Source organism: Candoia aspera, chromosome 14, assembly GCF_035149785.1.
Source record: "Candoia aspera isolate rCanAsp1 chromosome 14, rCanAsp1.hap2, whole genome shotgun sequence".
Taxonomy (NCBI): Eukaryota; Metazoa; Chordata; class Lepidosauria; order Squamata; family Boidae; genus Candoia; species Candoia aspera.
The window spans coordinates 7792884-7813565 of NC_086166.1; the positions used below are offsets into that span (position 1 = coordinate 7792884).

The 20682-nt window shown below is 41.7% G+C and overlaps 1 protein-coding gene across 1 annotated transcript in view; it reads right to left on the reverse strand.

The window, feature by feature from the left end:
- Window positions 1-20682, reverse strand: part of XYLT1 (xylosyltransferase 1) — a 159273-nt gene that overhangs the window by 12045 nt on the left and 126546 nt on the right. The window contains exons 6-10 of the mRNA XM_063314624.1: window positions 20234-20314; window positions 13256-13472; window positions 9707-9883; window positions 7281-7543; window positions 2832-3027 (exon numbers count right to left, since the gene is read on the reverse strand). Of these exons, the coding sequence (XP_063170694.1) occupies window positions 2832-3027; window positions 7281-7543; window positions 9707-9883; window positions 13256-13472; window positions 20234-20314 (934 nt within the window). The remainder of the gene's footprint in view (window positions 1-2831; window positions 3028-7280; window positions 7544-9706; window positions 9884-13255; window positions 13473-20233; window positions 20315-20682) is intronic.

A 20682-nucleotide genomic window follows, 5' to 3' on the forward strand; every position in this document is an offset into this window, starting at 1 on the left:
AGGCTATCAGTGGCTCTTAGTCTTAATGGCTGTCTATGATGTCCTAAATGAACTCTTAAATACCAGCTGTTGGGAATAAAAGTGGAAGCTTTCAGCTACAGATCCATCTTATGAGTTTTCTGTGTGCTGGTGAGTGATCCAGAGGGTCCAGGCGAGTCCTTGGTTGGATCTAGTAGGGCCTTCTATGTTCTTTGCCCCAGGTGGAAAGAAAGAGTGAACTTCTTAACACATAAGATGTGAATCTAAGAATGCTCAAGGAACTGGACTTTTGAAACAGCCAACATGATTTCACCCAATCCAGACATCCTCTCCTCATCTGGAGACAATAGTTTAAAGGACTGATGGACTGCTCTTTCCAATGCAGTTCCAAAAAAGCATCAAAATGGCTAAACTTAGCAACTGTTATTTTTGAGGAAAAAAAACCCCATATACTTTGAAATGTGTATTTTGGCATAGACTATGATTAGCAATATACATTTAAAAAAAAAGTGGATAAATGAAGGAACAAGATGAGATAGAATAGCCTGAGGAACACATAAGGAACACATGTGACCTTTCAATAAATTACAAGTAACTGGAAAACTGGGATTTGGAGTACAAGGAATGAAGCTGTTCTGCAAAGCACATATATATATATATAAACACAAATGTACACACCATCAAGAATTCTATTTTAGGTGCCATCATCACTGCTCTGCCCAGTGGGGTTTGTGGTCACCAAACTGTCTAGCTTTAAAAAGGAAGGAAGGAAGGAAGGATTTTGTCCATCACAACCCTGCAAAACTCAACAGGGATATAGAATCTCTCTCTCATACACATAACTACTTGCTGGTGGGGAGTAGTGTGTGAGTTTCCCTGTTTAGAATCAATAGGAATGCAAAGCAGGGTTTCAGGTGGACTTCTGGAAGTATACAGTATGTTTAACTCCACATTTGGATCTCCATTCGACCAAGCCCAGTAATAACAGAGGTACACAGTCAGATTGGATCCTGAAAAAAGCGAGTGGCATTGCTTTCAGTTGGGGTGTCACAAACCGGCTTAGAACCTCACTTCCGTTTTTATTAGATTTATATCCCACCTTTCCTCCAGAACTTCAACAGAGTGATCACCTGCTCCCTCCTCCTATTTTTCCCCACAATGACAAACCTGTGAGGTAGTTTGGGCTGAGAGAGAGTGTGACTGGCCCAAGGTCACCCAGGGAACTTCTGTACCTGAGGAGGTACTAGAACCTGGATCTCCACATTCCTAATCCAGCACCTTCAGCAGTCCACCATACTGGTCCTTGGGATGAGAGAGAGGCAGGGGCCCAAAGTCCCCCAGGGAGCCTCTGTAGCTGAGGAGGTACTAGAACTTGAGGATCTTCCTGCTCTTTGTCCATCCCCTTCACCACACTGGCTTTTGGGCTGAGAGAGAAGGACTGGCCCATGGAACATCTGTGGCTGAAGGTGGGCTAGACCCTGGGTCCCTCCCTGCTAAAGGTGGGCTAGACCCTGGGTCCCTCCCTGCTAGGCTAACACCTTCACCACTATACAACACTGGCTTCAATAATGTTTCTGCTGAAGTTCTGCATGTCACACATGTTACAACTACGCAACTGAGAAATTTCTTTACTTTGTAAGTGGATGTGTCCTAGACATCTCTTGGCTTTTGGTTTGGGTTGAGATCAATACCTCTAATTGTTATGGGGCTTGTTCCTCTTCTACAAGCTATTAATCTCTCCAGTTAAGGTACAAGAAATATTGGGATGGCTGCTTTCCAGGAGCACATCACTTATGGAAATACACACCACCGGCTCTCAACTTCATTTAACTACACAAGTCCTCGCTTTCTTTGAGAGGAGAACCTTGGCCAGAAAGCCACTGTTCAGACCAGCTTTCCTCAACCTGGTGCTGCAGATGTGGTTGGGCTGTAGCCATAACGAATAGCTGCCATGCTGGGAGGGGAATTCTGGGAGCTGTAACTCCTCAGTTTATCTGGAGGGTGTTTAATTGGAGAAAGCTGGTTCAGGTTGTCTGTATTTGCTCTCTTATTAATGGAGGAGCTTCAGGAAATCTTGTCAAGACACGGAAACAAATTTTCATAAATATCTTCCAAGATATTCAGCCTAATATATTTTTCCTCACTGAGAAGTCTGGTCCTCTCTTCTCCTCAGTCCCATCACCAGGTCCTTTGGCTCCTGATTCAGTTTTTGCAGCTTGAAAAGCCCCTCTCTTTGGCCCCCTCCTAGACTGGCACACCATTTGGCCAAGACAAATGATGTTTTGACTACTAGTTTGTATTGTTCATCATAAACAGGGATGGTTCCGTTCACACAGGGAACACTAATTGCCTGCTGCTTAGTTAATTTTCTTCTCTGTGATGAATTGCAACTGCTAACAAGGCCAGGAACCAACCTTTTCACCCCCTCCCTGTTTTCCTGATTCGGTTTAGTGCGAGAGATTCTTGGAACTCTGCAAGTTAAATGAAAGCCATCTTGTCTCTTCCTTGGCCTCCGAGCCATCTCAACAAGCGAGGAACGAAGACATCTGGCTTTGTTTAGGCAATGAGCTGCTGAACCAGGCAGGATAAAGACTTGGAAACATGTTCAAATAGCATGCTAACCGTAGCTTGTTGTGCGAACCAGTCAGTTGGTTAGTTAAGGTTTCAATGGCTAGTATGCCTTCAGAAAAATGGGCTAATTCAGTAACCAACAACGAGTAACCCATTTTGTTATAAGAAGTGGAAGAACCCAACCATCCATTTCAAAACTAGGCCATGCCCCCTAACTAGGTGCTTATAGGGATTCAAGTGAACTAATTTCACTTCCAAGAATGCAGATGAGCAATGCGTACCTCCAAGAACTGAAGCCTTCCAAAATCACTCGGGGGGCTTGCAATCTTGAACACCTTCTTAGGCATAACCCATGTTTCTAACGTCTCCAGCTTACTGGCGGCCAAATTGGTAGTGTGGTGCCTGATGAGGAAGCCCTGGAAATGATCTGCGAGAAAATAGAGGTGGACAGAAACTGGATGGCCCATTGGGTAGTAGCTGGAAAAAACAAAGGATTGGAGAAGAAAGAATAATGTTAATTAAAACAATAATTGGGAAATGGTGGACCAGCTGCAGAAGGAATTTTTATGGTCACAAAAAGCAAGAAATATTAGGGATGACAGTGACCCCAAATTTCATTCAAATTGACAATCTGATTTTATTAAAATTTTAAAACTGTTCGATGGCTGAAGCTCTCTAGATGGTTGACAATAAATTACACTAAAAAAATGGAATAAAAGCTACGGTAAAATCAAACAAAAGGCAAAATAAAAACACTATACAAACTAGGCAGTTGCAAGGTGGGCACTCAAAAACAAAACCATATGAATTAACATACAGGTAGTCCTCGCTTAATGACCATTCATTTAACGATGGTCTGAAGTTACGACAGTGTCGGAAAATGTGCTTTCAGACCCTGTACTCGCACTTATGGCCGTGGCAAACCATCGCATCACCTGTGGTCATGTGATTGCAATTTGAGTACTTGGCAATTTACAAGCAGTTGCAGTGTCCTGTGGTCAGGTGATTGTGGTTTATGACTTTTTTGGCCAGTTTTTGGCAAAACATGTCCATGGGGAAGCTGGATCTGTTTAATGACCGCAGTGATTGGCTTAACAACCCATGATTTGCTTAATGACCACCATAAAAATGGTCGTAAAATCAGGTCTGGTCACGTGGTGACTCACTTAACGCCTGCAGCGCTTAACAACCAATTTTCCAATCCCTATTGTGGTGGTTAAGGGAGGACTACCTGTACCATTAAAAACCAGTTTAAAAGCCTGGGAAAATAGATCTTCCCCTGGCATTGAAATGATGCTAATGTGGGTGCCAGTTGAGCCTCTCTGGGAAGGAAATTCCATCAATGGGATGTGGAATTCTATCAGTGGGATTTGGACAAAGGATACATTTGTGCAGGACCCATTAATTCTTCAGCATCCAGTTCAATATCATGTGGAGGATTTGTTCCCGTCACCTTTGAACAGCATCTTGGTATCAAACCTGGCATGGGGCCAGGTTACCTGAGGGACCGCCTCTCCCCCATTACATCAACCCGTCCCACCCGATCGTGCAGAGAGGGCATGCTGCGGACCCCGTCTGTAAGAGAATTTCATCTGGCAGGGTCCAGGAAGCAGGTCTTCTCCACAGTGGCGCCTGCCCTGTGGAACATGCTGCCCCCGGAGGTGAGATTGGCCCCATCGCTCCTGGCCTTTCGGCGGAGTCTGAAGACCTGGTTCTGCCGCCTCGCTTGGGGTGGAGAGGGGAATAGATCTACATGGGGATGGCTGCTAAAGACCACTCCTCCCACACTTGGACTCTTTTAGATTCTTCACCACCTGGATTCTTTATGTTTACCTTTATTGATATTATTTATTACTGTATTTTATTCTGTGTGTTTTATGGTTATTGTTTTTAATCGATTGTTGTAAACCGCCCAGCATCCCCCGACGGGAGGAGATGGGCAGTGACAAATCAGATAAATAAAAAACAAACCAACCAACAAACAAACAAATAAAAACGAACCTTTGCACCGACCAAATCAACATCTCACAAATTGGGAAAGCAGCCCTCAAGTGCAGGCAAGAACAACCTGCAGGAGGCGCCTCGGCCTTTTGATCGCAAGCTAGTCCTCTCTAACTGCAGTCCTTTGTCAGCCTCGTAGGCTGACCTGAAGTCACTCCTACTTGTAGGAGGCAGAGAACACTGACTCCGAAATGCAACATTCAACTGTAGGGCTTTCAGCATCTCCCTCCTCCCCTGGGCCCCAGACCTAAGGAATGAGGCAGGGCGCAGACTGCCCAGTCTGCTGATTTTTGCAGCGCTGTTCCCCTTCTTCCTAGGAAAATAACGTGCAAGGTGTCCAATTGACAAGAGACGTGTAAACGGATAGAGTGAGAGGGGGCAAGGAACAAGTATTATCAAAGGAGATAAGCGAAAAGCTTTGAAATATGCGAAGTCATGCTCCCAAGCCAATTGCTGCAGGTTAAGGGGGAAGCAATGATGCATGCTGCAAAAAAAAAGAAAAAAAAAAAGACGAGCCTTTCTCAACCTTTTTTGACCCTGGAGGAACCCTTGAAATATTTTTCGGGCCTCGGGGAAGGAACCCCTGCCCATTCAGGCTCAAATAGAGGCCAGAAGTTACAAAATTATTCTATTTGTTTCATGGGTAGGCCTGTAGATGTGCACGAACAGTGTTCTTAAACTGGAAATAAAGAATGAAACTTGCCTCTTTCTTGTGAAGTTGCCCGAATTTGAAATATTTTTTTAAATAAATCGTGATCTCCCCGGGAACCCCCAGTGACCCCTCACGGAACCTGAGGGTGCCACGGGACCCTGGTTGAGAAACCCTGGTTTAGAGTGTGCTCTGTCCTGAATGCCTGCAGGAAGGGGTGGCTCACTTCCTGAAAACTGGACCGATATTTATTTATTTATTTGATTGATTGATTTCTATAGCCGCCCATCTCAACAAGTGACTCTGGGCGGCTTACAACAATACAACAATACAACCATAAAACAATTAAAACAATTATAATTAAAACAGTTAAAATATAAAATAAATACAAAATAAATATATATGGCTGCCAAGTGAGCAATGCATAGATATTAATACAGCCAAGAGATGGGACCATCCACATGCTCGAGGCCCCAGGTCCAGGCACAAAGCCAGGTCTTTACGGCCTTACGAAAGGCCAACAGGGTTGGGGACATCCTAATTTCTGGAGGGAGGATGTTCCAGAGGGCAGGAGCTACGGAGGAGAAGGCATGCCTTCTAGCTCCCGCCAGCCGACACTCCCTGGCTGACGGGACCTGCAGCATACCCAACCTACTAGATCGAATTGGACAGGCAGAAACAACTGGGAGAAGGCGGTCCCTTAGGTAACCCGGCCCAAGCCATGAAGGGCTTTAAAGGTGACAACCAGCACCTTGAATTGCACCCGGAAGCACACTGGCAACCAATGCAGCTCACGTAGCAGTGATGTTACATGTGCCGAGGAGCCAACACTATTTACTATCCGTGCAGCTGCATTCTGCACCAGTTGAAGCTTCCGAATGCTCTTCAAGGGCAGCCCCATGTAGAGCGCAAAGCGAGAAAACGGACCCATTGCGATCAACCCTGGGTTGAAATCAGTTTTGCAGTTCCCAAGTGTTCTTCCTCTGTGCTGTCTTTTCTTTCTTACTTGCAGGATGCTTGAGAATTTTGTTTGTGGGCTGACTTTCTCTGGGTTTAATGAAAGCACAGAGAAGCAGGGGATACAGCAGCTTGCTAGAGAGATGAAGGCACAGTGAAAGACTGGACATCTTGGGAGCAAACAAGGCCAAGAACATCACAGTCTATCATTAAATTTCAGCAAATTTCTCTTCTCCTTTTGAAAGAAATCTCCAAGGCCATGCTCTTTCATCTAACTGCCTGAGACTTGGGAGGCAAAAACACACACACACTCCAGGTGACTTTTTCTACACAGTTCTAACAACAACAACAACAACAAAAATACTCCCAGGAAGTTATTATGGAAATTGGTATCTCACATGCTCCTGCTGATTGGGCCCCAGACTTCAATGGATGGAGAAGGTGATGTAAAACAAACAAACAACAACAAAAAACCAAATAAACAAAAAACACTACACTGACATAAAATGTTGTGAGAAGAAAATAAAGAAGGCAGCTCAAATTCTGTCCCCAGCACCTTGGACCATCTTCTAGAGCATCCCTCCTAGGATGCAGCAACCTGGCTTTCAAGAGTTTTAGAGGGGGCCATGCTTGTGATGGCACTGATGGGCAACACCTGTGGGAAGGATGCTAGCAATTGTAGTTCAGCAACATCTAGAGATCACACCTTCTCAACACTGTCTAAACCAGCCTTTCTCAACCTTTTGGCCCTGGAGGAATCCTTGAAATATTTTTCAGGCCTGGGGGAACCTCTGCACATTCAGGCTCAAAGGTAGGCCAGAAGTTACAAAATTATTATATTTGTTTCATGGGTAGGCCTGTATATATGCATTAATGATATTCTTCAACTAAAAATGAAGAATCAAACTTACCTCTTTAATGTGAAGTTGCTTGAATTTCAAATAACTTTTTAAATAAATCATGATCTCCCAGGGAACCCCTGGTGACCTCTCGTGGAACCCTAGGGTTCCATAGAACCCTGGTTGAGAAACCCTGGTCTAAACAGAGGCACACAGAGAACAACCCTTAGTTGGTGTGGTGGTTTGGAACTGCATGGTGAAAAGGAAGATCCGTTTGATCTTACCGGCAACTGTTGTCACTGTCCGTATGGAAGGACGTTTCTGCTCTCTTCAAGCCCAAACGGGAAAATGAGTGGTAGAGGGTTAGTGCCACATCACTAATGCTGTGGATCCCGTCTGGTTCATCGTACACATTCTCCCAGTATGATCGAAGGCCCGGGGTACCAGATGGATAGTTACCATAGAGGTAATAATCCAACTGAGCAATGACTTCCTGGTTCACAACCGCCTCAAACTTGCGTGCAAAGAAGGTTGGTCTTGCTGTTTGCTGTGGCGAAGGACAAGTTTCAGAAGGAAAAATTAGACCTGAGTTCTTGAATACAAGGCTTTACTTTCAGAAAAGAAATCCTTTACTGTTGGCCATGCTTGCTGAGGGCTGTTGGGGATTAAAATCCCAAACACCTGGAGGACATCAAGTTGCTTAGTCCTGAGCAGTTTCCTCCATGCTAGCACATCAAGGAAGCTCTGAAAATGCTTCAGTGATGGGCTCTTATATGGAAAGTTTCCTCTCTTCCCAAAGAAGTTTATTGACCCTCCCCCACACTGGATTTCAAGTAGATCTTGAAAAAACGACTGTAGTTTAATCAGATACTGTTTTCTGGACTGTTTGAAAATTGATTTGCATTATATTATTTTAATTCCAGAATGTCTTTCTCCTATTGATATTCTAGAAGTGATGGACCCGTCCCTGGGGGAACTGGGGGTGTTGACGACTGACAGGAAGCTCTGGCATGGGCTGGTCCATGAAGTCACGAAGAGTCAGAAGCTACTAAACGAATAAACAACAACAACTTTCTCCTATATTTTAGTTTTAAGGATTGTTAGACTGTCCTTCAACAAATAAGATAAGTTTTAGTTATTTATATTTGTTGTTTTCTCTCTTGAGAACTCATGGTAATGTATATAAGGTCCTTCCAACATAATAACCCTGTGAGGGTGTTTGGGGTAAGCAAGAGTGATTGCAATGCCCTAAGCTAGTCTGTGAGTTTCTACAGCTGAGGGTGGACTTGAATTTTGGTCTCCCTGACTCAGTCTATCATACAATACGGTTGAAATATGACCATGAAACTACCAGAAACAGAAAGACATTGAAGAAACCTTTTCACGGCCTTGAAAAATTCATTTGGGCAGGCAAGGACCTGATGGAACCTTTTTTGGCTGTGTTCACACAACGTGTTTGGCAGATCAGTGAAAATTTGAGTGGCTGCATTTGTACAACTTGCTAGCTTGATTAATGTTCATCTTGGGTGGGAGGGGGCTTTGCAGTTTAGCATCTTGTCTAAACCCAGCCAAATTATTTTATCAATTTGGAATTTGCTACTCTGAGGTGTGATGCTGGCTTCTAACTTGGCTGGCTACTGACTTGGCTGTCTTCAAAAAAGGGTTGGACCAATTCATGAAAGTCATGGGGATCAACAGCACTTAGCCTTGAGGACGGTGGGACTGCCTCTGAAGGCCATCTGCTGGGAGTGGGCTTCCTTGTGAAGTTGGTGGGCCACTGTGAAAACAGACTGCTGGACTAGATGGGCCCAATGTCTGATCCAGCAGGGCATTACTTATGTTCTTAATGTATTGTTTGAACACAGAAAACAGGTTATTCAACTCATTGTTTTCAGGACCAGACCCCAAATGAAACCTGGTAAATCACTTCCCTTGTTCCAAAAGAATCACTTCAGGACAATGGCCTATTGTCCCCAGAACTGCCAGACTGATGCATTCTGGGAGAAAAATGGAATATTCCTACGAATCCTTTACTAGATCTGTTGAGCTCAATTCATAGCAACTTTCTTTCAAGATCTGGCCTTGAACTTAATGGAAAGCCTTTGAAATGCCCACAATGGAGGAATGGTTGGTAAATACAATGGAACTAGCGGAGATGGCAAAATTAATTTGTTTGCTTAGAGAAAGATCAAGGACTACATTTATTAGTGACTGGAAAATCCTTGTGGACCTTTTCTGAAAAAAAGGAAAAAATGAACTTGTGATTTTTGGATTTGATGATTAGAAAGGGTAATTATGGGAAGAAGGAAATTATGATGTAATCTTAGAGAGAGAGGGTAAAATATAAACGTGTTTATAACTGCTGTTAAGAAGATCAGGAGCCACTTCTTTGCAACCTTTTCTCTTCTCTTCTTTTTTTCCACTTCTCTCTTTTTATTTCTTTTTCACTGACTTACTACTTTTCTTTATTCTTCTTACTTTCAACTTAAATTTTGTACTGTTTTTTATTTTGTTGAAAACCTCCTCCAATATATCTAAATCTAAATCTAAATCTAAATCTAAATCTAAATCTAAATCTAAATCTAAATCTAAATCTAAATCTAAACCTAAACCTAAACCTAAACCTAAACCTAAACCTAAACCTAAACCTAAACCAAAGGAACTGGTCTTGCAAGTCTATGAAGCTGGACCCATTCAGGCTACAACTCACCTGGAACCGGTGAAAATCAGATGGCTTGAAGTCATTGGGAGAACAACCACACCAATCCACAATATTCTTGTACTGACATTTGCACCCCAGCTTTCGGTTCCAGTTTGTGATACGCAGGTTATTGTCCACCATGGAGTCACAATGAGGACTGTTTTCCAAGACGGTGTGGAAGAAAGACTGTGGGGAAAAAAAATCAAGAGTTTTGATAGAGTGAGCTGGCGTGGAAAATCAAGGTTTCTTGAGATAGGAACAAACAGAACCTGTTGGCCTGAATGGCTGAGTCTACTACATCAGCCTCAGTGTTAGCCTTAGACTGGGTTCCGTAGCTTGGATGGAAAGTATGGTCTACTTTGAGGTGCCTACATTTGCTAAAGGAAACTATATTAAATAAATACATATAATTAATACAGTGAGCTCTAGTCCCAAGCATCTCCAGGACCTCAACAAAGATTTTAGAAACTTCTAGGAAGCTCTGCAGAATCCCTACTTCTCAAAGTAGAAAACAGTGGATGGGCAATAGGTCTGTTCTAGTATCCATAAATAATAATTACAGCGTATTATCACATGTTCTTATGTCATCAGTTCAAATTCTGACGAAACTTTACTGGGTGACTTTACACTGGTTGCTTACTTCTCTCTTTCTAACTTACTCCTAACTTACTCCCATGGCTGATTTGAGGAGGAAAATTGGGAAATTGAGTATTGTTCTGTACATCTTGACAGAATGAAGGAATGCTAAAAATCCGGTTGCCATTGATACAGTTGAGTATGTCAATGAAATTACTCAACGGTCTATCTAAGTATTGTTGATACCAGCTCTTCACAGACTTTCAGACCTATGTGGATATCTTGGGCATCCATTCCTATGCTATCCCTTAGTTACAGTCTCACCTTTTACCATCTTCAGAGAGTGGTGGAGATACACGGATATCTCGCTGACAAGTCTCTAGAGCAGTGTTTCCCAACCTTGCGAACTTTCAAGATGTGTGGACTTCAACTCCCAGAATTCCCCAGCCAGCCATGTTTTCGCTCCCTCTCTCTTTCTCTAACCCTTAGTATGTTTTGATCTTCTGTGGCCGGTAAAATCACTTAGTTGTTGGATGAATAAACTACCAATTTCATTAGGGATTGGGGTGGGCAAGAAATAAGTATCCCTCTTACTTTTAACCCTTACATTTTAATCTCTGTGTCCCAGGAGGTCCCAAATGTTGTAATCCTGCAACTGGTGGTGCAGGGAAAGTGAACTGCAAAGCCTAGGGTGAGTTTTACAAACTTGATTGGGTCTTAAAAACATCTGACCCCTCTCCAAGGTCTTAGTGCCCCCTGGCCCCTGCCTGGGGGTCCCTGACTTAAAAGTTTGAGGACTCCCAGTTTAAGGCTTTTATCGATACAGTGCATTTGAAAAAGAACTGATTCTTTTGGATTTTTCCCCCCCTTGGGGGAAAACTAGAGACTAAAATGTTAAAACAACAGTATTGAACAAAACTGTAGGTTTCTTGAACATTTAGTTTGAAATAACAGTTTGATTTGTATTTTTTTATATATTAAGAGTAAGATATTTATGTACAGTGGTGGAAGGTAGTATTAGGGGAACAATAAAATAAATTTAATAGATTTGGCAGAGAAGGTGAAACCGACTATAGATATGTGTGATATAATTCTGGTAGAGAATTGCTTTGGGTTTTTTTTGTCTGCCGTTGAAAAAAAGATGAAGTTATAGTTTTGAATTTTGATTATTAAGTTGAAATGGTTTATTATAGTTTATTATAGTAACAATTGGAGTAAGATTATTTCCCATGTATATCTTTGCAGGCAAGAGTTGGAAGTCATTCTTTTTGTATCTTTTTCTATTGGTTTCTGCCCTTTTTAGCTTCTCTCATTTTTTAGTTTTCTTTCAATCTTTTCATATTTATCTTTATTCTGAAAATATAATAAAATTTCTTTTTTTTTTAAAAAAAAAGGGTATTGAACAAAAGTGTTGAACCAATATACTAAATAAAAACAATTCCATGCTGGCTCAGGAGATCTACGGCAGTTCTCAGCTCTGCATTTTGAAAAATGCTCTGTGATATTAATACTAAATAGGAACAGGAAACAGAGGATGCGCATTTTATTCCAGCTTTGAATGGTTTGCCCCTTTCTCTCCGCTCAGCTACAGCCAAGGTTTGTTTCTGCTGATAAATCTCCCAAAGCCGTGCTGCAGGCCGTACCAGTCCACTAACAAAATAATTTTCAAGAAATATTATAAAAAAACAAACCCCCAATAAAAACACCCCAAACTCCAAAACAAAACAAAACCAAAACCTCGACCAGCACCATCGTTGTTTTCCTTGGAAGCTCTAATATGGTTATAATGATCTCATGCTGAATTATGCCACTCACCCCCCGCCCCCTCCCAAGGGCAAGCCGTCTCCTGCAATTATTTCCACAACGCTTACGCCATTATTTGCTGTTTGAAGGCAGACAGGAACTCTGATCTGGAAGGGAAGCTGGGTTTTTTCTTTTCCTTTTTTAAATTAGATTTCAGTGTTTAGAAATCCCAGGCATTGGTGTGGCCCCGTAGGCTACAGTGGCATTTATACATTGAGGAGGAGGAGGAGGAGGAGGGGAGAAGAAGAAGAAGAAGCAGAAGAAGAGGAGGAGGAGGAGGAGGAGGAGGAGGGGAGAAGAAGAAGAAGAAGCAGAAGAAGAGGAGGAGGAGGAGGAGGATCACCATCAGCATCCAATTTCCAAAGACAAAAGGGTGAATGGCTCGTCAAAACATTTACGTGTGCTAATTTGCACTATCAGGGTGCAGGTCCTGTGGCTTTCCAGATGTTGCTCAACTGCAAATTCCAATATCCTTTGCCAAGCTGGATGGGGATGACAGCTGTTCTAGTTCAGCAGCGGCTGGGGAGCTCCCACTTCCACACCACACGTGCAGAGTTAGAATTGTTCATAACAATAAGAACGATTATAATCTTCAACCACAGACCGGACAATTGTTTGGAGAGACAACATTTTCAAACAGAATATGTTCTCCGTAAGTGGGGAGAGAGAAATACATAATTTCCTAACTCTTGTGTTCTGCTCTTAAACATTCAATGCCCAGGATGAGGAATTATCCTGGTCACTCCAAGGGAAGATTGTACGGTCACTACAGGATGCAACGTGACCAAACAAGGATTGTGGAGCTCACAAAACCAGGAATTCACAAGGTCTGACCTCTGGGTTAGGTAAGCTCACAGAAACCCCAGAGATGGAATGTTATCAAGGACTTCCTTGACTTTGCCAAAATATTGCCATTTTTCTACTGCTGAGAAGCCAAAACAGCAAAGAAGAATGTGGTTATCAGTTGGTTCTTGTTTTAGTACCATTTCAGTATTTTAGAGCAGAGGAGTAGGTCAAAGTATTTTTAATACATTAAGATGCCAACAAAACTTTAAGATTGGACAGCTTCAAAGAAGAATAAGCCATGGTGTTGGACACTTGGGAAATGTGCTGTAGGATATGGAATCTTGTTTGGCTATTTGATGGTATTCTTGTGGAGAAGGCTGTAAGTTTACTCACCTCAGCAGGAAGGAGAGTAAAGGAATAGAACCTTTTCATCTTGGTCACCAGGTCATCAGTTGAAAACGTGATGTATTCCACAAACTTCCTGTTCAGCAGAAACCAGTCTGAGCCACCATCTACAGTGATTCCTTCTGGAATTTTCCGGTCCCCAAGTCGCCACATGTGCGTATCACATTCCAGAAACAGCCTGTCGAGGCCTTGTTTCCTAATAAACCTGGACAATGAAGAAAAAAGGAATGGTTAGGAAGTGCCTTTGGGGGTGTATCTTACCAGGAAAGGAAGAGAAGGAAAGGAAACTTGTTAAACAAGATAAATAGGGAGAAAGTCATCACGCCAGGGTCAACCAAGGACATTTTGCTTCCCTGAAGAACAAGATGGTACCCCTTCCCATTTCTTTATTTTAAAAATATTTCTTATCCCCAAATAGTACCAGTCCCTGAGCAGTAGAATATTGCTCTTGTCTAGAGAATTATGGGCCCACTGGAGATTTATGGTGAATTAATTTTGTGCTGGCTAATGTTGGGTTTTGCTTGTGACCTCAGATGTTAATGGCTGCTGTTGAATCGTGTTTTTTTAATGCTTGCGCACTGCCCCGAGTCACTTCTGTGAGATGGGCGGCCACGTAAATTGTTTAAAAAAATAAATTAAAAGAAATTAAAAAAACGAACGGAAAGTCTTCCAACCTGCACTGTCAATACATTTTATGACATGTTTCCAGTGGCAAAAAAATAGGCACAACATAGGAAAAATGGTTTACCAGAAACAAAAAAGAAGAACATGAGAGAAAGAATGGCTGGGCTATGAAAGAGAGGGAGAGAAGAACAAACGTCTGAAATTTTGCCGTCCGGACAATTAACAGCCTGATTTTTAAACAGACTTCCTTTTAAAACCAAGGAAGGCAAGTAAGAAACAGAACCACGTCATGGATCTAATTAAACCCAACCCAATCTAGACACTCAAAACCTGTTGGCACATTAAGGATATTGAGGAGACAAAAGTGAGTTAAAAAAAAGAGTTATTTGTTTTTAAAACATCCATCAACAAGATTCTAATTTCACATTCAATTACAAAGGATAATGGAAAAGCTTTGCAATTTTAATGCAGAGGTTCTAGGATCTCCAAGAACAATATTGAGTCAATTCTATGCAGAATCAAATATTTATGGCCATGGAGATTTATATCATTGATTTTTATTTTGGGGGGTGGGAGGAGAGGAAGAAAGGTAACCAATGTGGGTGTACTTTACTTTGAATGCATTATAGGTCCATAGATTCACCTAATGTTCTCATTCTTAAAGTGTTTTTAAAAAATCTAAGTTAAAAACTTAAGTTTTAGGTTAAGAAGTGTTTTAAAAATACATGATGATATTGGGGGCTCAGATGATTTAGAGAAACTGCCCACTGATGTGAAGGGAAGGGTTCTATATTTTCATGCCCACTTTAGACAGTTACAAGAAAGTAGAGCCATCTCAGAGGGTTTGCTTGGTTTCCAATCAAGGTGAATAAAAATCACTTACAAAACTAGTAACTGCTGATTACAATTTGAAAAAATCTGAAAAAGAATTAAAAAAAAAATCCAGGAGGAGAAGGAGAAGCTGAAATTTGATCTCTGCTAAGTCCTTCCAGCAAAAGGAACAGGACAAAGAAATTACTGTTTCAACTCTGACCACCAGCTATTAAATATTCATCTTCTGACATTAATCAATATGATTTGTTGCAATGACGTCTAAGTGACATTGCAAAGGCCGAAAGACAGACTCATATGCCTTGCTTCATTCTCCTTAACAACAAACAGATTTGTTGGGAGCCTTTTCTAAACAAATGGGTTGTCACTGTTCCTGCTGACGTATGTTTTGTGCCGATGCTACAAAATGGACTGTTTAACCCTTCTAGAATCTGGTTCCCTTCCAAAAGGTTGGACTTCCAGACCCAGTTTCCTCCTGCCAGCCTAGCATGAATTAATGGAAACATCTGTTTCAGGATGGGGATGATGGGCTTCTTGAAAAAACAGTAGTCACTTCTTTAGCGAGGCAGTCAGTCCTCTTTCCATACAGCCTCCAAAGAACCATGTTGGCTATGAAAATAAATAAATGAAATTCCGGAACAGTTTGAGGAGATCTCTTATTTAGCTTTAACTTTCCACCTACCAACACGTTTCCAGCAGAGATTCATCTGTAATTTTCCAGATGTAAACACAGCAGCCCTTCTTTTCACAGAGCAATTAATTTTAAAATAGGTTCAGAGTGTTGCACACTCCATTTCACAACTGACGTGTCATGCGTTTATTCAGAATATTTATAACTTCTGAGTTCGGTCAAAATCAGGGCCTTGAACTTCTAAAGTTGTTTTATCCTAAATGGATGCCAAATCTGGAGCTGCATAACTCCAGTAGGGATATTACTGGCAAATGGCAATCTGAATTTCAGAGTTTCTTCTACCAAGAATGGGAGCATCTCCCTTGCCAGTTGCAGGGGGTTCAAACCAGCTAACCAGGTTGGGTCCTTACATCTCATTAAACCATACTATGACTTTATAGTTTACACATACTATGGTTTATAAAGTTTGAATTGTGGTTTAGCATGTTGTTGTGTTAGCTCAGCCAGTGAAGGCTTATTTAATGCACCATGGTTTAGCACAGTATTTGAACCAGGTTGCAGAGAATGCAATTCATCCCAAAGGGCAGATCTAAGAGTGTTTTTATCAACAGCAGAAGTAGGCATGCTGGTTTTCATGACCAATATGCTGCCAACTGCAGTGGGCAGACAACTCTAGCCGAAACAGGTCATAATTAGATATTCAAGGATGTGGTCTAAGGTAGAAGCTACAGTGGAATAAAGCAGTGGGACTTAATATTACCCTGGTGCAGAAGAGAGAACGTTGCGATCCTAACACTGAATTCATTCTAAGGAGTCAAATGATTAGTAAATTCTAATACACCTCAAAGTTGGAGGATGTTTGCTCAAACGGCACCTACGTGAATCTTCCCCAATCTGAGTGCCCTCCAGATGTAGGGACTTCAGCTTCCAGAATTCTCCAAACAGCTGGAGGACACCCAAGTCGAGAACGGCTGATGTGACAGATCCAGAAATGAGCTTCTGTTCTTAGCGAAGGATCTTGCCCAGCGTTCCAGGAAGGAAAATTTAGATTTTAAACAATCCAAACTTAATTTATTTTCCAACAGGACAGCCAATCCTTCTTACTCCATTTTCTCAGCAGACCCATTTCTCCTTCTAGCAGCAACTTCAGAAATGCGTTCATTAAATGGAGCAGAATTCAGAAGAGCCAAGGAAGGCATGGTGCAAAGCACAAGCAATAAAGGCGTTATTGTTTTAGTACAGCAAACCAGCTGCTTTTATATCAGGGAACACAGAGTAATGGAACACTCTCTGTAAAGTAGGTACGTTTCTAAAGGCCCTTGCATTCGTCTTCATCTTCACCTCCTTTTTCCCTAAAACGTGCTAATATTTCAAGGGCTACACCACTCCTGCAATTGTCACATTCTGCTTCCCAAATGAAATAAGCACGGATGTCTGCAGCTAAATGCATTTCAAGGAACCACTGTACTCAGTTAACTGACATGAGCAGCAGGGTGAAATTCCCAATAAGAGAGAGGGTGGGGGAGGCAGGGATGTCAACTTCATGTAACGCCACCAAACCCTGCAGAGAACATGAATGCTTGTAGCACCAAAAGGCTAAAGTACTTGGCTACAGGGATAATAAACTGTGCTTTAGGTAAATATGCAGTAGTACTGGGCACTGAGTGAGTAATTCATTGTTACAGTAATACACAAGCATTTAGTGGCTAGGCCAATTCAGGCTAGCAGGATGATTAACTACCGGAACTCGAGCCCAGCATCTGTTTTCCATGCTGAAGAGGGCGGGTTTGGTCCTCAGTCTTTCCACGTAAGGTTGGGATAACCTCCTGGTTGAAACTGGGAAGAGGGAATGCCAGTCAGGGTGGACCCACAGGGAAATGGCCATAGCACAGCTCCCAAATCGTTACTGAAGCGTGCATGCTACAAATGTCACTTATGGTGAGTTCCATTTTCATTAACTTCAGATAAATCAGGAGACTGATACGGGATAAGGGAGATTTCTATATTCCTACATATGGAGTGCTTGGTGTTCTCTGAGCTTGGTGATTTTCCTGCAGACATTTCGTTACCCAGCTAGGTAACATCTTCAGTGCTAGAAGGGAGTGGGGTTAAATGAACTTGCTGGGAATTTTGACACGAACGATTTCACAGTCACCCAGGGTGACATCTGCACACTCTCCATGCGACTTGGCAAAGTGGAACTACATTTTCTGTGGGAGGCTGCATTGCCCAAATGTGGTACTTCAGTTCTTGGCTCCCCTCATCTGACCCATGTTGCAGAAGTGGGGAGGGTGTTCTGTTTTTTCATGAGGCAGCTTCCAAGGGGTGCTTGATAACAAGTGGGGCTCCCCTGCAAAGCTTTGTACAGCCCCAGTTTTTACAGAAGCCCATTCTGTACAACAATCAGTTCAAAATATTCGCAACATAAATGGAAATGTCTGAATTTTCATGTTAACATCCTAATTGTACTGAGCACTCTGCAGACATCTCCTTGGATACAAGGAGCACAGAAAAGCAGAGTTAAAAGGGCATATAATAAGAACCTTTTTTTTTTTACGTAGTACGAACATTTCATACAGGGACGTATTTTTGTGTCCAAGTAGAGAGTCCAGCTTTGGGTCTAACTTTGAAGGAACACAGAAGCTGAGTCCAAGCTGTGGGAATGAACCTCTGCCCTCATCTGAGCTGAAAATAGTTTTGACTTTTCAATCATCACAGGGAAGATGGAGAGAAGGAAAATTATGGAAGATGTGGAGCAGAGGGGTCCAATAGAAGCCATGATGGTGCCATGATGCTTGTGATGTCACTTGCCCCTCTGGTCACCCATGGAAGGGAAGTAACATAAAAACTATAAGCATCAATGCTTTCTGAAGCTGTTACGAAATCTGTGCCTGATCTGGGGCTCCGAGCATACACTTCTCTTCAGGGTTTGCAAACTATATCAGTTGGGTCATCTCCCCACTGATGGTATTTTTTTTTTTTTTTAGTATTTTGTTAGTTTCGGTCAATGACCAGCAAAATTTAAAAGAAAAAACAAAGTACAATCAAGAAATACAGTAATAAACTACAGCATTCACTCTGCCATTACTGTATTGATGCCTTTGTTACCTTATGGGGTGAGCCTAAAACATTAGAAATTATACAGTAAGAAATTATAAAATAGAAGTAAAAATATATATCCCCTGACAATTTATCAATTAAAATATTTCAAATTTAAAAGTACGTTTTAAAATAGGGAGTTATTTCTTTGTCTGGATTTGTCTTATTTTCATTGCAGCAACACAGAATTTGGCAACTGCACACGTAATGTAAGGTTTTAAATCCTGAAGTAGATAGTTCACGTAAAAATTATCTGGATACCCAGGGAGTTTTTCTATTAGGGGCAAAATGTAAATTGACCTGATATCCCTATAAAATTTATAGTGTAGCAGTACATGTAAAATGCTTTCTGCTTCCTCTTCGCCTCATGGGCAGATTTGCTCAGCTATGGGGACTTTGTTGTACCTGCCTTGGAGTAGTTCAGATGGGAGAATATTGAATCTGGCTTTAAAAAATGCAATTAACCCCACTGATGGTGATGGAGGCTGTTTCACAGCATGACCCTTTCTGGCAGTCAGAAGCAATGCTGTGTTTTTCAGTCTCCATAAAGTATTTGTCACCCAGAAGCCTCTTCTGAGATGTCCTGTTTCAGATCTGCTAAAAAGCCAGATGATACAGTGGGTGGGAGAGGTTGACTTAAAAAACAACAACAACCCAACCCCCCTCATGGAAAAAATCATGAGAACCCACAAACTCTTGTAAGGTTTGGCCACGGGGGGGGGGGGGGGGGGGATAGGAGTTTACCTGCCCTACTGGGCAAGAACAAAGAATGATGCTGATAAAAATTGCCCACCCAAACTAGAGATTAGGCTGATGACCTTCAAAGTCCCTTCTGACTCTTTGACTCTATGAGTTGCCACAATACATTTGGGTCTGTTAGAAGCTGTCATTTCTCCTACTGGGTTGTATATTCAACAACCAGAAGATGGAAATAATTTCTGCTTACATGGACGTATTCATTTTCCAAGTGGAGCAGACTTAAAGTTTTGGCCAAAGAAGATGGTTGGTTGGTTGGTTTTTTTATACCAAGGCATATTAGTCTTTCATTTAGCCATTTCCCTTTCCAAAATAGCAGAATGTGCCTCCTGATTTGTAAAATGGGGTGCATTTCTGGAGTTTCACAACTGCTGGTGGGCCCTTTTTTGTTTTAAGTGTGCTGTTTCTGCTGTGCTTGCAACGAATCTTAAAAAAACCAAACACGAAAACCCCTTTTTATAAAACGTTTAAAGAAAAGAGTCACTTGCAGAGTCTTTTCTTTAAACTCTGAGATGGGTGGCTATAGAAATGGAATAAACAAATAAATAAAGAGAAGTGGTTCTGAAAAATACATAAATTGCTATGGAAAGTAAGGACATTCATCTATCCCAGCAACGTCCTGAGATGTAATTAACAGTTTATGTATTCTGGAGGGAGACCATCTATTAAAGCCACAAACAATTATTCTGCAGAAGAGTGGCCTCATCAGTGCTCCTTATCGCTAAATTAATAAGCAGATTTAATTCATCTACATCGCTGTGGTCACAAACAGGGTTAGCTTCTCAGGCTGAACGTCATCTGCAATTGTGATATGTACACCTTCCCCTTGTATTTATTTGGTCAGTTATAGAGTTTGAGGACCAATGATCAAATGGGTCATATCCCAAATAAAAACATTTTCCATTTCCTTCTTATGGGATTGGTTAATCCAACCCAGCTTCTTTTTTGCAGTTCCCAGAACACCCCCAAATAACAACACATTTTTTTCATTATCTCATCAAGATATGGAAGAGAGGCGCCGTTACCTTGCGTTGTCTCTTCCATGTGACTTCAAGAAGTTCATGTTGCGGTATCTTGACAGGAATGCGACAAGCTGGTCATTTGTCCTGTGAAACATTTGGGGAAAGAATATGAAAAAAGACGAACATTAGCCCTAATCATCAGTAATACTGACAGAAGAAATGATAGTTTGGGATCACATACATCCATTTGCCTAATCACCAGCTTCAAATAAAGATTGCCCTAGGGGATCCTCATACTTCCATGGAAATACTAAAACCATGTTGGTTTTAATATTCAATCAGATCTTAAAAATCACATCTTCCCCCTTGACCGGGAATCTTTATGTCAGTGACAGATCCCCACGAATGAATTGGGGAAACTCATTCAGGATTTAGTTAAACAGATTTACATTTCACCTTTCTAGTGTTTCACTTTAATATCAACATTAATTTTGTATCTGAAATACAGTGGG